The 19,039-nt window shown below is 38.2% G+C and overlaps 1 protein-coding gene across 1 annotated transcript in view; it reads right to left on the bottom strand.

Moving 5' to 3' along the window:
• The window catches only part of Ola1 (Obg like ATPase 1), a 122,268-nt gene that overhangs the window by 55,659 nt on the left and 47,570 nt on the right, over nt 1-19,039 (bottom strand). The window contains exon 5 of the mRNA XM_028762909.1: nt 6,746-6,921. Coding sequence (XP_028618742.1) covers nt 6,746-6,921 — 176 coding nt within the window. The remainder of the gene's footprint in view (nt 1-6,745; nt 6,922-19,039) is intronic.

The following is a 19,039-nucleotide window of genomic DNA, read 5'->3' as shown; positions in this document are numbered from 1 at the left end:
ATGTATAGCATGTGTGTAAGCATCTCTGTGTGGAGGTATCTGATGGGGATCTTCCATGGTTGCTCTCCACCACCAAACACAGCTTTTATATTGGTGTTGGGGATCCAAACTCAGGTCCTCAGTTTACAAGCCAAGTCATCTCCCCAGCCACCATCTAACTCTCAGCTATCATTTCTTTGTCTCTTTGTTTATCTATAACAAGTTCCCATGCTGTAGACTAGGCTATCCTCAGCTAGTGATTGCCCTGCCTCTGTTGTCTGAGCACTGGAAGCACAGGTGTGAGCTACCATGCCTCTGGTTTTTATTTTTATTTTTTCCTACTGTTTTTAATACAGGGTCACACTATGTGCTCCTACATGGCCTTGAACTCCTGAAATTGCAGGCATATACCACCAAGCCCAGCTCTGGAGTACAAGTTTTTGATGCCTATACATCTTAGGAAAGTGCTCTACCACTGGTATATACCAGTGACATATCTGCCTTTTGTATCAGTTCTTAGATGGATTTACTTCTGACTTACATGCTATACAAACTGATAATCCTAAATCAGTCTAATCTCTGCTTTATCTTGGGAGGACTCACACACCTTTGCACTTCCCAACTTCTATCCTCAAATCAGGAACAGGGTACACTAAGACTCATGCCATCTATGCAACACACTGAACACACTATCCACCATGCTACTGGACTCTTAGTCCTTTTCCAAAGCAATGCAGCTCAATCTACAGCTTCCATTGAGAGTAATCCTTCCCAAGATAGTCTCTAATGGCATCTGACCCTATGCAGTGGTGTCCGCAAGAGCTCTGCCAAAGTGGGAGTGAATGCCATGTGACGAGCTCAGGATTATGAATCCGGATCAGAAAATATAAAGAGAAAACACATAAACATAGAAATCTCATGAAAAAAATACAGAAAGAACACAAATAAACCACTTGAAATTAAGCTAGCTACTTTTAAGTATGCATAAATTGTAAAAAAGCAAAAGTGAGAAATAAAAGTAATATATAAGGCAAGATGCAAATCCTAGTGGCAATAGAAGGAAGGTAAGGTACTTTGTGGTAACAGAGAAACAGCATGTCTGGCTCTGTGAGCTGCACAGTGCCAGAGACAGGTGCATACTGCTGAGTCCTGGAGCTGTTCTGGCACGCCTTACAATTCAACTCCAAAAGGCATGTGACTATACTACAAACCGTTCTTGGATATTTTCTTATCTCATTGCATTTATTGCCTTGTATTTTGAACATAAAATCCCATTTCTTAAAACAGTACTAAGCTGAACCTGCTCCTTATAAACAAAAGCTTCAATTTAAAAGTAAAAGAAAATTTCTGAGAGTAAATGACATAGAAGTTTTCATCTCTAGCAATTTTTAGCTATATGTTCATATGCTATACGACCAAATATGAAGTCATTTTATTCTCTAAAACGTAACAATAGTTCTTTGCTAAAAATGACTGTAAATTAAGCAAAATATAGTGTTAAGAAGGTTATTTGATTAAATGTAGTCAGTTATGCAGAGGTTCTCATACAAAAAGCAAAAAGGGAAAATTACCTCAACCCTCAACCTTTTCCACTGCTGCTTAAAAGCACCACTGTTCAAATCCCTCATCAGGATTTAGAATAATTACTTCTGGACCCATGAAGTAGTTCAACCTACCATAGTGTGGTGGTCTAAATAAGAATAGCCACCATAAGCTCATGTATTTGAATGCTTGGTCCCCAGTTGGTGGAATGGTCTTGGGAAGGATTAGGAGGTGTGGCCTTGTTGGCTTTCAAAAACCCACATCATTTCCAGTTAGTCTCTGCCCAGAAGTTGTGGATCAGATGTTCGCAATCAGCTACAGCTCCTGCATCCATCATGCCTGCCTACAACCATAGTCTGCCATGATGATCACGAATTAACTCTCTGAAACTGTAAGCAATCCCCCAATTAAATGTTCTCTTTTGTAAGTTACCTTAGTTTATGGTGTCACTTCATGACAATAGAAAAGTCACTAAGACATGAAGTTTGAGTCCCACATTGATATTATGACATCAAATTAAGAATTTTATCATTCTTGTTTTAAAATTTTTATCTTTAAAACATTTTGAATATATTATACTTTTGAATTTATTTGAATGTACACATTAAATGTATTATGTATGTGGAAAGTCATTGTTTAAAGACCACAGAATTTCTTTCACTCTGAGCTTATGAAAAACTCAAATGATGACTTATTCAACACCACTGAATTATATACCTAAAACTGGTTAATGGTGAATGTTATATTATGTATAATTTACCACGATAAATACCATTTTTAGAGCAGGAATCTTCTGTTTTAGCAGTTATCTTAATGGATAACTAAGACATTAACTGTGGGGCAAAATGATACGTGCCTGCAATTCCAGCACTCAGGAGATGGAGGCAGGAGGTTACTGAGTTCAAGAGCAGCCTAGCCAGCAAAAGGGGGTGGGGTGGGGAGAAGAACAAGAAAAACGTAGTATGGTGGCTTACACCTGTAACTCTAGCACCAAGAAGGCTGAGGTGGGAAAATTACCATGAATGTGAGACCAGTTATGTAGTGAGTTCCAGGCCAGCCTGGGTTACAGGAACAGACACAGGTTTCATTCTAAACAGCTTGCCTTCATTAACTGGAGACAGTACAGGAAGATGAAAGGACGTTCTTCAGCATCAATAACTTTCTCTTCATCTTTTCCTTTAGAAATGATATTCTTAGCAGCTGAAGAGGTAAGTCAGATGACAGCAATGATAGCCTAGCATGAGCAGAATTCTGGATTCGATGCCAAGCAGAACATAAAGCCAGATGCACCCCTGAGATTCCCAAACTTGGAAGATGGAAAAAGGAGGATCAGGAATTCAAGTGCATCCTTGGCTTCTCAGAGTTTTGAGGCCAGCCTAGGCTATGTGACAGTCTGACTCAATGACAGTAACAAGAAGCTATATTTAAGCCATTTAATGCTATTCCTAGCTTAAGGCAGGTATGTCTTTACATACCCAAAACCCCAGCCCTTGGAAGCCCAAGGACAGGAGGATCATAGTTCAAAGGCAGCCTGGGCTATACATTTCAGAAAAGTCTCTAATGGATCCTTCCAAAAATTCTATTTTTTTTTCCCTTGAGAATTAGTTAAAATGAGGCCATAGTAGAGTGGCGTGGGTCTTTAGTATGATTAGCACCATTTTAGCAAGAGTGCTGTTAGGACAGAGGGGACAGAGGAAATACAACTGTGTAAAGGCTGTGATAAAAGGGATCCCCACTATTGCTCCTTGTGATGGTTTGCATTTGCTTGGCCTAGGGAGTGGCACTATTTGTAGGTGTGGCCTTGTTGGAGTAGGTGTGTCACTGTGGGCGTGCACTTCAATATCCTAGCTCTACCTGTCTAAAGGTCAGTATTCTGTTAGTAGCCTTCAGATGGAGATGTAGAACTCTAAACTCCTCCTGCACCATGCCTGGATGCTGCTGTGCTCTCACCTTGATGATAATGGACTGAATATCTGAACCTGTAAAGCCAGCCTCAATTAAATGTCCTTATAAGAGTTGCTTTGGTCATGGCGTCTGTTCACAGTAGTAAAAGCCTAACTAAGACACTCCTGGACACTGTGCTACCATTTGCCAATCCTAAGCAAAGAGCTGAAATGCCACAAAGCTCTTTTAGTTATGACCAAGGTAACATTCATTAGAAGAGAATTATTTTAGTTTTTTTGTAGTAGAGGTTGCTGGCATTCCAAATGAGGGACAGAATCTAACTGAACCTGAACACTGCTAAAACAAAAATAAATCTCAGATAGATAACAAACTTATATGTAAAAGGTTAAAAATAGAGCTTGTATAAGTCAAGATAGGAGAAGATATTTCAAACACATATTTACATATGAATGTACATATGTATACACATACTGTGGGGTTACCACTTTCCACAGAGCACATGTGGTCAGAAGACAACTGTGGAAGGTAGGTTTCTTTCTCCCACCAAGTGGATTCTGGGTAATCAAACTCAGACTGTCAGGTTTGGGTAGCAAGTGCCTTTATCCACTGAGCCACCTCACCACCCCATTTTACTTCTGAGGCAGTTTCTCTTGCAATGAGTGAGGCTGGTTTATAACTCCTAATCTTGGCCTCTCGAGTATATTACATGTATTTGCCTCTGTGCCTGGCATTTGTGTACGTGTGTGCTAGGGTGCACACTCATGTGTGAGTGTATATATGTGTGGACATGTGCTAGGCAAGTACTCTACTAGTAAGCATCATCCCTATCCACAGGAATGGTATTTTTGTGTCCTGAGTAGTATTTTTCATCATATTTTATATATTTTATTAATTCTTTGATAATTCATACAATGTATTTTGATCATATTTACCCTAACTCCTCTCAGATCGACCACTGCAATTTTGTGTTCCTTTTTAAAAAAATAAAATAAATAAATAAAAAAATAACCTACCAAGTCTAATTTGTATCATCAGTGTGGGTTATCTACCAGAGCACAGTCAATGCGACAAGAGACAGACCATTGAATAAAACCTGACTCTTCCTTCCCCAGAAGCTGTTAAATGTCAACATCACTTCAGCTAGGGGTGGGGGCTTTCCAGCCCCTGCATGCTCCATGCTAGAACACTGACTGGCTTCATCACGTGCAGGTCTTCTTCCACAGCTGCTGTGAGCTCATCAGTGCAGCTGTCCTGTCATGTCCAGAAGATATTGCTTCATACCAGTCCTCCCCCGCAACCCAAGGAATATTTTTATACCCATTTTCCATTTTCTTCTCTATCCTAACCCTCATGTAACTTCATTAGATGCCTCTCCATTCTCTATTGTGTATAACCAGAAAATGAGCATCACATGAAGAGAAGTGAAGTACACAAAGGAAACTGGCAGCACACATGCCTTCCAGTCCCACGTCAAACTATTTTTACTATCATTTGTTGATAGTGTTCCTACATTCAGAAGACAAGTGTAGGATCTTTCTTTCCTTCCTTCACAAGAAAAGCCAAAGTCTATTTAAAGAGGACAATTTTATTAGAGTTTAAAAGAATACCCCAAGGTAGGCACCTGTAAATCTCAGCAGCTGCCTGGAGAAGGAGAACATAGAAGAGAAACAAAGAGGAGATGCCTTTTAGTTAAGTCAACAGAGGTCAGCTACACAGTAGAAAGAGGGGAGCTTCAGAGACAGAAAGAAAGCCCAGAGTATCAGGAAAGGCCTGCTTAGAACAGAAATATAAAGAAGAAATATGCTTTTCTGAGAAGCTCAGGAGAGCAGGCAGACTCAGGAAGTGGCACACTGAGTTCTGTCAGCTACTGCTGGTTCCTTTCTAAGTAGTGTAGTTTTATAAACACTGAAAATAAATGTGGGTGAGGGGAAATGGCATAATCAGTTTCGGAAAACTAAAAAATATTTTCAATAAAAATTAACACATAAAAATAGAAAAATATTTCTACAACAAAGTGGCATATAAAGCAAGAACAGTTACTAGAAGATGTTTTTATGCATATCTTTCTTAAATGAGAAGTAAACTCAACCATATAAAACTTCAAAACTGGCGTTTAAGTATCTATCACAATGCTACAAATAATAATTCACTAATGTGATTGAAAATATATCTGAGTAGTGGAATAATGGTGGCTATTTCTACTCCATAAAAGATAAAATTTCTGTCTACCTTAAAAGTGTATTCATTTGTGGCTGGAGAGATGGCTCAGCAGTTAAGAACACTGGCTGTTCTTCCAGAGGTCTTGAGTTCAATTCCCAACAACTACATGGTGGCTCACAACTATCTGTAATGGGATCTGATGCCCTCTTCTAGTGTGTCTGAAGACAGCAACAGTGTGTTTATATAAGTGAAATAAATAAATAAACATTTAAAGAAAAAATACCCAAGAAGAAAAGAACCTTCAAAAAAAAAAAAGTATATTCATTCAAAGGTGGCACGGTAGCTCATCTCTGTAATTCCAGTGCTCAGGAGGTGAGACAGGAGGATCACAGCTAGTTTGAGAGGAACCTGGGTTATATGGGTTACAAATTAAGACCTTATCTCAAAAGAACAGAACCAGGAATTGGAGATGGCTCACTAGGGTAAAGTGCCTTATACAGAAGCACAGAGCCTCAAGTTCAAATCCCTAGAAGCACGTAAAGCCATGCAGAGTAGATAAACATCTGTAATCTCAATGTTCCTCAGCCAGAGAGAGAGCATCCCCTGAAGACTATGGGTCAGCTAGTCTGAGACATAAAGTGGCAAACAGCGAAAGACCTGGCTTAAAGAAAATGGAAAGAAAGGACCACCCTTGAAGTTATCTCCTGACCTCCACATGTTCACTGTATCATAAGTGCAACCTATATCTCACTCAGAAATGTGAGTGTGTGTTCACTCTCTCACACACACACACATGTATTCTTTCTGTCCATCCCTAGGTAAGACCAATCTTTTGTGTAAATCATTAATTCAAATCTATGAAGTTCATATATTCATCATTTCTTCAAACCCAGTTAAGTTTTTTCATTGGAAAACTATGTTTAAGTACTATAACTCAAAAGTCTACCCCATAACCATGCAAATTCTCAATATTACTAACTATGGCTCGCTAATAACCATGATTCTTGGTTGTGTGCTCAAATGAAACTTTTCTAAAAAACAAACAAAACAAAAAACCTTCAGCATTCAATAAAACAGCATAAATAGTTTATGTGCTTTATTTTTAAACCAAGAAAACCAGACTGAAGTATTTCCTTCAAAGTTGTAAATGTTTACTTACATATTCGGGCTTTAGCTTCTTGTCACCTCCTCTCACCGCCACTTTCTCTAGTTTATCTAGAATAGGCCCAATCATCTCCTCATCTTTCAGCTGAAGCTCTTCATGAATTATTTCTATATCTCGAATGGGATCTACACTTCCTTCAACATGTGTGATATCATCATCTTCAAAAGCACCTAAAACGAATTAAAAATGAATTCAATAAACAGATGATATAGAAGGTCATCATAATCAGAGTGAACAGAGTGGAGGGCTTTTAGACAGTGAGCAAACAGCTATATGGCTATAAGAATCAATTGTTCTTAACTCTTTTCAAGTAGACCACAGCATTTCCCTCCATTTGGTAATACTTAACATATAACCACAGACATAGTAGTTCAAGAACATCAACATTTAAAAAACTGATACAGACATGTAAAATAGGAAAACAAAATTTTATTTCAGAACTACTGGTTGCTTTCAAGTTTGGTATATAAGAGATATGAATGCCAGGCACGAAAGCCTGAAGTTTTAAACTGCACTATTAGGGTTTCCAAGGGAAACCAGATTTGGGGGGGTGGGGGGCTCAAATCATCTGGCAGACCTCTTCTCTGCTTCAATCTACTTTATCACTGTGGTTCTGACGGTGATTAGATAATGAACCACTCAGACACACAATTTACACAGCAGCTAATTTCATCGGCCTGATTTGAGGGTATGGTTTTTAGGGGGCTATCAAAGAAGCAGATGAAGGTGCATTTGTCATATATGAGTGACAACCATTCACACTATCTGAACAAAATGGTGCTGGCCCTTATTAGAAACACATGCTATTATCACATATTTAAAGTGCAGTTGAAGCCATAATTTCAAATTGCCAACTAGAAACATAAGGGTAAAACAACCAGATATTACTGAAGCATGTGTACTGACTTTATGCCCTTCTGAAGACATAATGTGGCAACATAATTCTATTGGGATTTACTCAAATTACCATAAAGAACAGTATCACACAAAAATGAATAGATGCTATGGAATATTATAAACAGAAAGCAGTGATACAGGTACAAGACAATAAACACTTATAAACAAATTAATCATACTACCTAAGAGATGTTTACTAACAGAAAGTGTCAATTATTTTAGACAGAGGCGTTATAGGAATCATGTGTTAGCTTGAATTTGATAAAGAAACAGCAAATATAGCTAATTTTTATGCAACATAGACTAGGACATTCTAGTTATAGGCTATAAAGAGTTCTAAATTGCAACTGCCTAGTATTTTTAAAAGTCATTTTAATCCTAATGTGGATTGCTCAGTAATAAGACACAAAATATAGGTATTTAAATATTTAAGTGCTTTAAGCATTGAAGTGGTTTATTAGACGATGTCAGGGTCATATGAACAAAATAAGCAAAAACCAAAAATCTCCTAACTTGGTGTATTTCTTACTAAATATAACCAACACAAGACTCGCCCAGCGGGCACAGCACTCTTTTCTGCTATGACTGACTTTTCAAAAAGACAAGAGAACAGCATGAGCAGCAGAGCAGCTGCAGAGACTGCCAAGTCAGCCTGGCCACCCCTGAGCTGGTGGTGTCTACCTGGCACGCAGGAAGCCCTGGTTTGATCTCCAAGAGTGCTTAAACTAGGTGCACCGGGACACACCTGCGCCCTTAGTACTCATGGGGTAGAAATAAGAGCATCAGAGGTTCAAGGTCATGTCTAAGGACACACAGTAAAGAAAAGAACTATCTTCTACGACAGTGAGAAGTACCCTGGACAGTTGTCTTTCTATAGAAGCTGGAAGGTTGCAGTGACTCAACAACACTCTGAAACTGAGCACCCAGTGTAGACAGCACAGGGTGCACTAGGCATAAGAAAGCATTTCCCACTCTACTCCAGGAAGAAGGAAAAGTTAGATGAAAACGAAAGCAGTAGCTGGATCTTCACCAATGCCAAGTGTGTGTCCTGAGATCTGTGACTGTGTAGTTTACCAGAGTGAGGTGGGATGGGAGGCAAGTGAGCAGGGAAACAGAGGCGTGTAATGACGATGTTATCAAAGGAAACACGGCAGGATTGCTGCGGAAGAAATCTGTGGTAGAATCCAATTTAGACCTAGTTTAAAAAATGGAGGTTTGTTATATTTAATATTTTCAGCCTCTCTCTCTCTCTCTCTCTCTCTCTCTCTCTCCCTCTCCCTCTCCACACACACACACACACACACACACACACACAGACACAGTTGGGCACAACATACAGCAATTATGATTTTCTTGTTCTGGCTAATTACTGTAAGATCAAAATTGTAACTAAACTTAAGATACTGTTTTGAAAATTAAACTTGTTTATTGTGTTTTAGAAAAAGAGTGGCTTGTTTTTATAAAAACTGTTCTTTGTGGAAAGTTTAAGTGAGACAAAACTGATAAAGAAGCTTAAATTAACATTGTTCCTATGCTTCTAACAGAATTTCAAATACCAGGTTCCTCTCCATTATCTGCTTGAATAAAATTGAGGGTTGTAATTAAGAAACTACCATTTAAAATTCCCTAATGCATTTACTGAAGGGATGTTGTTAAATAATCACTATAGTTACTGGCCTCTATATAAATAGACAATTGCATAAGATATTTTTCACTGAGTGTTACAGAAGTTTTCTTCTTTTAGCCCCTCCCTCCCTATAAATGTTTGCTCCCACAGACTTCCTTAAGCTATCATGTCTCTCTCCTGTATTAGGAATTCTACCATTTCAAGAACTCTTTCCCTCAAACATTTTAGTAAATTCAAAATTCTCTATTAAATCAAATATGTCACTCATTCCGGGACAGTAATTTCATTCTAGTTACTTCTTTCCTTCCTCCAGTTCAGAGCCAAACATTCTGAAAGCGCTATGACTGCTAAGCCTACATGTGTTAACCTCTTTGTCATTCACAGTATGTGTCTCCATTATTGTAAGGATCACAGGCACTGGCCAGGTACAAGCAGCAACTCATGGATTCCTAGTATCTGAAAAATGGAAGCAGAAGGTATGAGTTTGAGGTTCTGATTGTTCTTCCAGAGGACCTGGGTTCAATTCCCAACACCCACATGGCAGCTCACAGCTGTTTGCAACTCCAGTTCCAGAGCTTCTGACACCATCACATAGATATACATTTAGGCAAAACACCAATGCACATGAAATAAAAATAAATTATTTTAAAAATGAAAGTTGAAATGAACAATGCTTAGTGACAAGAAGTTATACTGAAGAGTGGAAGGTAAGCACTTGCTTCTCAGATAGAGGTAGATGATAGGAAGTTACAGATATTGTCAGCCAGCACGAAGTCAGCATGGCTCTTATGCCAGTGAGTGATGAGTGTGAAGAACACTGTCAAAAGACTAACCACTCAAACACTGTAAGAATCTCCATGGGATATTAAGGGGAAGATATAAAGATAGGATGAATAGTGACAGATACAGAAAACAACTCCAACTGGACAAAAACAGTAATGGAGTAGGTGGGAGGCAGAAAGAGAATGAGAGAGATCACCATGAAGTTTCAAGCCAAAGGATTTTTACATGTGTTACTGTAAAGCCAATACATATAAATTTAAGTGCTTACACCGGGTACAAAGTCAAAAGGTATTATATAACCAAAATGCACACTTGCAAGGACAGCAGTTCTCAACTTGTGGGCCACAACCCCTTTGCAAACCTCTATCTCCAAAACTATTTACAATTCATGACAGTAGCAAAATTATAGTTATGAAGTAGCAACAAAAATGTTCTGGTTGGAGGTCACCACAACATGAGGAACTGTATTAAAGGGTTGCAGCACTAGGAAGGTTGACGGCCACTGCTCGGGGAAAAGAGATAAGAGACACCACACAACATATAGTCCAACAATGTCAAGACATCTGTACACTGACTGTACTGTTTCACTTCACATTCCAGGTTCTTTCAAGGTAATTAGCAAGTATGCTTTTATTTTTAAGTCAACATAGAAAGTGATGAGCTCATTACTGTCCTGTGGTCCCTTGCCTGCTTACAGTTTTCTTATGCTCTCATTTATTGTGACTCTGTCTGTGAGTGAGGGCACACAGATGCCACAGTGCACATGTGGCAGTCAGGGATAAGTCTGTGGAGCAGGTCCTCTTTCCACCACCACATGCTATATGAGTTAACTGCCTATAGCTGTGAGGAAATACCACAGCCATGACAAGCCACAGAAGGCAGGGATTACCCTGCTAGCAGGGATGCATGGCAAGAGGCAGGCATGATGACTAGAGCGACAAGCTCAGAGCTCACGTCTTAAACATAATCACAGTGCAGAGAGTGACCTAGGAATGGCATCTGGCCTTTAACTCAAAGCCTGCCTTTAGTGACACACTTCTTCCAACAAGGCCACACCTCTTAATCGTCCCCAAACTTGGAACAAGTACTCAAATGCCACAGACTATGGGAGACATTTCTCATTTAAATGACCACCCATGGGTTCTGGAGATCAAACTCACGTCATCAGACTTACTTACCAACAAGTGATTTTTGCCACTGAGCCATCTCACTGGCCACTGCTTTGCTACTGTTTTGATCAGTTCTAGGAATCAAACTCAGGGCCTTTGCACACTGGGCAAGAGCTCTACTACTGTATTACTAGCCTTACAGTTGAACTTTCATCTCAGGATTTTGAGCATACTAGGCAAGCATCTACCAATGAGCTACAGCCCCAGCCTTTTAAAGCAGATTTCCCATTAAATACAAAGTTGGAAATCAAGACAAAAATATAATTTTTAAAACTTATCTTTTCAAATTTCTAAGTCTTCAAAATTCCATGTATGTCAAACCTCTATTCACAATTTCTTTATACTCTTTTCATTCTTTCTATCCTGGAGCTCACTGTTGCCTAAGTTGGGCTCAAACTCTTGAATTTCCAGAAACCCTCCCTCCGTAGCCTTCTGAGAAGCATAGCTAATATTACAAGGCAGCTAGGCCCAGAAGTGGCCTTTGTTACTGTCTGATGGTACTAGGATCAAACCCAGAGACTCACACATTCCAGGAGGGCATTCTCAGTGTTCTGAGAAAGGTAAGCTTGCAATTCACCATCTTTATGGCTCTAGTCACAGACACTGGGAAATGCAGGATACCAATTACTTTTCATAAATAACAAAACAAAAATGCTTTATTGAATAGAAGAGGAGAGGTAGTTGGGGGTAGGATCTCTAAATGTTCTGATTTATAAGTGCAGTTTAAACTCCAGGTTAGAGCCCACTGAAATTCTAGTCTTGATCTATGAAAAGGACCCACCTTGACAAGAAAGCAGAATCTAATTCACAGCTGGGTCTCAAAACTTGTAATTCATAAGTATGAATTAAAGTAACCAACTACTTTAAGTTACAAAAAGATAGAAAAGCACTTTAATGTGTTTTGTTTACTTTTTAAAGTCATTCACAGGGCTGGAAAGAGCACAGCACATAGAGTGCTTGCTGCATGAGCATGAGAACTGAGTTCAGATGCCGGCTGGTGTTACAGTGAAGCTGGGTGTAGCCGCCCCTGCCTGTGACCCCGTGCAAGCTTGGAAGGGACAGGAGAGGAAAAGGCCCCCAGAGGCTTGCTGGCTAACTAGTCTAACCAAAAACCCACAAGCTCCAAGTACAGTGAGAGATAGTACCTCAAAAAATAAGGTAGGGAGTGATCAGGAAGGACATCTGACAGCAACCTTTAGCCTCTACACTGGAAACACATGCATTCACTCAAATGTGAATATGTACACATACAGATTAATAAATAAGTAGCCCATTTGTCTTATTTAAGAATATCAGGGAACAAAACTCATTTTAGAAAATAAAGAAATAAGGAAAATTAACAAAATTCTCCTTTAAATACAATTTTAAGTCTTATGCCTTCAAAGTCTAAAATAAATGAAAAGTTGTGTCACTCAAATTATAATTACTTTGGTTGGCTATATTTATAATCTTCGAAAAAGAAAATATTTTGTAATCAGAAATATAAAGTCAAGTAATAAACTGCTAATCACTCAAAAAGCATGCACGGAGCAGCGTAACTGGGTTAGATGGGTTGTCCTTAGGCAAAATAACCAATAATAAACTGGAGATATGACTCGCCTGGCACAGGGGCTGCTTGCTCCGCAAAAAACCCTGGGTTTGACTCCCAGCATCTCGTAACCCTTTCAACTTACAGGAGAAAACCTATTAATTGAGATCCTGCAAAAGATATGTACACATAAAACACGTCTGCAAGCACACACACCTACCATCTATACTTCAGGTTAACTATTCTATACTGGAACAGCAATTCCAACTATGGGTAGCCAGAGTAAGCTGCATTTGCCTTAGCTCTTTCTTCTTTCCTTGTTCCTCTTCCAGTATAGGGAAAGGATCTAAAACCAAATGTTGGCGAGGAAGAAAATTATCACTCCACTTACACATTCAAGAATTGATAAGAGTTCTCAAAACTCTGTGTAATGGAGCTGGAGAGATGGCTCAGTGTTTAAGAGCACTGGCTGCTCTTGCAGAAGACTCAAGTTTGGTTCTCTGCATCCTCATGGCTTACAACCGTCTGAAACTCCAGTTCCACGGGATTTCATGCCCTCTTCTGACCTCTAAAGGTACCAGGCACTCAAATAGTCCACATACACACATGCAGACAAACCACTCAAACACGTAAAGTAAAACACTTTAAATGTTAGTAAAACAAAATGAACATGTCACTGACTTCGAGAGGCCAATCTAAAACTAAACAAATCAACTGATTCACATAGGGCTTTAGCACCAAACAGTTAATTAACTTATAAGGAAGCAATCAAGAATACTGTAATTAAAAATAATCCAGATCTTAAGACGAATAGGTATTTAATATAAGACAAAATAGTAAAGTGGGTTAGTTGAGTTCTGAGAAAGCTTTAAAAAAATCTTTATTTTTTCCTAACTTTAAGAACTAAATTTAATTCTTTTAAATTCATTAAAATTAAAAATAATATACTTTTATTCAATGAATTGAGATATTGGGTAAGAAAGATGAGATAAAAAGAAACAGACTTAAAAATACAAACTGTTTAAAATGGGAGCTTCTACTGGAATAGCTATAAGCATAAAGTGTCTTTGATTCTGAGTGACACCACTTAACTGAAACGGAAGAAGACATTACAATCCATAACACAAATTTTCAGATGTACAAAACACCAGAAAATTCTGCCTACAGTTACTAGTACTACACTTATACTACAGATAATTATACAATCATACTATTTAAGAAATCCTTTAAAGTCACTTAAAAGTTATGAATTATAATTCAGAGTCAACACCTGTAGTTAATTATATTCAACTGCTCTAAGGCTTTACATTTTTAGTTGCTGTAACACACTAACTCTTTCTAAAAAGTAGACAGAAAAGAAGTTCCTTAATGAGAACGGAATCACTTCTCACCAAGATTCCCCTGCTTGTTCTACAACATATTAATAGATACTTCAATACACAAAGGGAACTTGGTATTTTATTGAGATTCACCTGACTTCAATGCTGAGCTACTTTTGCTCTACTTACCTTCAGAACAACCATCTCACCAGCTTCCTAACTTCTAAAACACATTTGACTTCTGCCTGTAGAAAAAGCCTCTCTATATCTTTATCTTCCCCATCTTCAAATCCTCAGCTGAAGTCAAACTCTTGGATCAGACTCTTTAGTCCTGAGAGTTCCTTAGGTGTGTCCCTGTATCTCCCTCCCCCTCCCCCTCCTCCTCCTCCTCCTCCTCCTCCTCCTCCTCCTCCTCCTCCTCTTCCTCCTCCTCCCCCTCCTCTTCCTCGCCCTCCTTCTGAGCAGCTTATTGTCTTCTAAGTTACATCCTGCTAAACATCAGATATGTTTAACTGTCACACATTTCCAATTGGATGACTGGCCACATTTCCCTCTCACTTTGATACCATCTTTCTTACCCACTAACCAAACAGTCTTTGTAAATTGTACTTTATTTAACACCTAACTATTCTCATGCCAGCTTTATAATGAGAGCCTTAAGTGCTCGACTGTGATCATTAAGTTTCCCAAGTTACAAGTCAGGGTTGGTAGAGAGCTCGCAAACTGGATTCCTCCATGTACGCCATGCAGATAGAGAAACATGGAGCTACCTAATTTAAGAATGGGTGTAGCCTGGTTTTGGTGCAGCTGGCATGGATCATTCAGATAGAGTGTAAGTGAACAAGTGAGAAAAATCACAAGACCATGTCTGTGGAAGTATACACAGGTGCCTTATAATCTAAAAGATTATAACCCAGCACCACCAGCCAAGGAACTCAGAAGTAAAGAGAAGCTATAAGGGCTTTGCTGAATCTACCAATTTATGTGTTTGGTATTCTTAGCACTGGCTTCCTCACAGTATTTGTTGAATATTTTAATATGTGCTATGAAATTTGTCTTGTGCTGTTTTAGCTTCTAACACTTACAGTTCTTTGAGATTATTTATTTATTCTCAATATGAATCATTGGATAAATAATTCATCCATTCATTGATTCTCTTATTCATTATTTTACCTTATACCAAATTGTGTGTATATCAGCTCTGACCAAGGCACAGGTGGAAAATGGAAAGACAGTTAACATGCAATCTTCAAAATCAGGGAGCTAGGGACAGAACCATATGCTTCAATATTTAATGTGCATGTTACAAGTCATAGGAATAGAATGAACATATTATTGTATCGATTTAAATAAAGGGTAGAGCCAGAGAAAACACTGTCATGGAGATTTCACTTCAGTGAGACCACGGGTATGAAAGATACTGTGTGAGATTTACTTTGGAAGGTAAGAAGAAAAAGAATATTCTCAGCAGCAACACGCATTAGAGTGTAGAAAACGAAGGGTGGGAAGGATGGGCTACTATGGTACCAACGCTAAAAAATGTAACACTCAGATTTGCTGCTCAGCCTATTTGCAGAATGGCAGGCAGTTCCTGTGACCTCCTTATTCACTGTACACAGAAATGATAGTAAAAACACATTTCTACTTCCTCTGCTTGTTTCTCAATCTTAGAATATTACTCCTTAGAAGTATATAAAACTGATTTTCTCAGAAGCCATATTTAGAATAATATATTTGTCCCTGGAATCACACTTAGGACAGTCTACTTAATAATCATTTCATTGTATTTTATTTCAAAGAAATTTCCATAATTCTTTTATGAGTCAGAGATGGTAGAGAACTCTTAGATCTGAATTCTTCCAGGGTTGCCTTGTTGATGGGGAGATCAAGCTATGCACTTTAAAGATGAATGTGACATTTTGTTTTGTTTTGATTCTCATGTCTACCTCCTGCGTGATGGGATGGTATATGTGTACCAGCATAAAAACACACATCTTAAAAGACATTTTGTCTACAATTGCCTATTGAATATTGGGTGAAAAGAGTACCGGAAGCTCAAAGGCACTTCTCCAAGACATGAAAACTGGTGCAGCCACTGCCAGGCAGTTTCCATGCCTCTGAGCTATCCAGCTCACGAGTGTAGACCTCAGAAAAGCACACAAGGGGACCAACAGCACAGGTCAGATGAGGCACAGATCCCGGACAGACAGACGTCTTACCAATCATGACAATTTTGATTTGGATCATGAGAAATGATCCAATGTGAATCACCCCAACCATGAAACTAAACTACACAAGTGTTTAAGAATGAATAGCCCCTCAAGTTCACCAAAACAAAGGCGGGGCACACAATGGAAAAGAAGCTGAGCCCTGTCAGAGCTACCATGAGGAAAACAGCCGCCAGGAAGAGCTCAATCATCCCCTCTCTTCTACGCATAATAAAACCTTTATAGAAAGAAGAAAAAATGATAACAATTAATTTCTGCCTTTCAAGATATTTACAATCAGATAGGAAAAACAGACCAGCACATAAATGTAAGAAAGTAAATTTAGAACCAAGGATAACAAGGAAGAATTAGTATATACACTACAAGTGAATACAGAAAAACAAACTCAAGGTTTCTAACTGGAAAACAAGTATTATATAGATGCAATATAAAATTTAGATTCAGATTCTTAAACAGGTTTTGATGGAAGTACAAACTATTTTTAGTGCCATATTTAAATGTATTGATGCTGTGAGAAGAGAGAAAATATTGTTTCCATTGAAATTTGAAGCTGGTGTTTAAATGCTTGAAAATGTAAACATGTAATAGCTAGCAATAAAAAATGGCTCCCTATTAATTTTAAAAACAGGTGTTTTACAGCCTTTATTCAAAATATTAATGGAGTCTGACTTTAAATTCAGTTTTCTAATATACAGCAGGGGGAATAGAGGAAAGAAACACACCATTTATTTGGTACTGGAATAGGAGGGTGATGACCATATCTACCTTACTTGGGTCCAAACAAAAAAGCACTATGAAAGTAGTAGATACCCCTAAACCATATAAAAAAAAAACTGTAGCCTTGGATCCATGACCCAGAGTTATAAACGTAAATGAAACCCAGAGGAAGAGGAGAGGCTAGAGAGACTAATGAAGCCAGCATATCCTCTGGAAGCTGACTGTGCAAGTAGGCGCTTACATTCCCAGTAGTCTTCCAACACAACCCACTCAAATAGCCCAACAAATAGGTACCAACCACTTGAAAGATTTCTAGAAGCCTACTCTGTGAGATCTTCTCACAAAAATCCAGTCATTACCACTGATAGTTAAGCCAAAGCAAGTACTCACCACCAGGTGGTGCCAAATCAAAGCCAGTACCAGAGCGACTCAGAAGGGTCTGTACCTTGTGACATTCATCACCCTCTCAAGCTACAGGTCTACTTCTGCTATTTCATTCATTCACAGGAAAAAAAAATGGCTCCATATTTTATGCAACTGACACTTGTGGGCCCATATGGCACATCAAAGCACAGAAGGGGCAATTAGAGTATTATACTTTTGGAGGATAATAGTATAACTGGATTTACTGAATAGTTATATGAATACAAGGCTTAAAAAAAATTGTACTCAACTTCATATGCACCCTTTAACATTAGAGTGCTATAAATAAGAACATCGGGTATAAACATTCTGGAATAACCAAGACTTCAATCAGTTAGATATGAATACAACAAAGACTTTAAGCTTTCTCCAATGGCTGCACTAAATTAAAAACCATGGTCTTGCAAAAATGAGAGGATGCAACAGTGACCCCACTGAAAAGGGTTAAATACCCATATTAGCTCCTTCGTCTCTACAGCACAAAACGAGGAACTCTGGTGATAAGATAAAAGAATTTTCCACTTGTCCCCATAGTGGGGGAATACAAATGTTTTTCTGAATTCCTTCAAAAGTTAGCTCATATTTTCCAACAAAAGACTTTATGGCAAACGTGCTGACGACCTCCATGTCTATCCTATCCCCCCCCCCATAGGTTTTTAGCACTGTCTATAAGTTATACCTGTCAAGATCTGATGACTGTATGTTATGTATTCATCTGAACAGAACCACTACACTTAGTTACAGGCTATCATCAACCAATTCATTCTCTTGCTAAAATCAAGTCATCCAATTACTCCTTGACTAATCAAGGCTGTTTTGGCTTTTTCTTTTTTCAAAAGGTACTCAACAGCATAAACAGTTCACTTACAAGAAATGGAAAGGGGCTAATCAGCAGAATTATTGTTTTGCTGCTACAATTTGCAGTATTTAAATTTAGTTGCTGATTGGACTGAAAGTTTTATGATATAGCATATGAAACTAGTTTAACACAACTGATGCTGTGTGGCTATATTGTCTTGCCATGACCACACTGGTCTACTATGTAGGGAAGATTACCTAGTGTCTTTAAGGATATTTAAGTTAGGTTTCAGTGCAATTTCCCACATAAACTGATTTTAAAAATAAAGGTGCCTGAAGGATTAATTCCTGAGCATTATTCTAAAGTTAGCAACTATGTCTACTCTAATAAACATGTTTGTTACAGTGAATAAAAAACACAATCACAAGGAATATCCAATTACATTTATTTGACTTTAAACAAACTAAGATGACATTATTTGGTTATTATCTAAGAAAATAAGGTATCTAAAATTAAGTATATATTTTAAATAACTATGCTATCTACATAACAGTGAACACAGCATTTATAAAATGAAGAGTACTTTATTGAAACTCTAGATGCACAGAAATTATTAAAAGACATATATTAATACTGCTACACTTATCAGTATACAATTTCTGAGAGAGTATCTAACAAGATGATTAAAGCTGAACTCTAACACAAAACCTTAAATAGTTTTAAATTATGTTTATACTAATTGTAAGTTATTTTCAGAAAAGTATTTTTACACCTCAGACTTTGAAAGAAATATTAGAA

The sequence above is a fragment of the Grammomys surdaster genome, unplaced genomic scaffold (assembly GCF_004785775.1).
Source record: "Grammomys surdaster isolate TR1022 unplaced genomic scaffold, NIH_TR_1.0 136, whole genome shotgun sequence".
Classification (NCBI taxonomy): Eukaryota; Metazoa; Chordata; class Mammalia; order Rodentia; family Muridae; genus Grammomys; species Grammomys surdaster.
The sequence above is the reverse complement of the archived record's forward strand: the minus strand, read 5'-3'. Positions and strand labels throughout refer to the sequence as shown.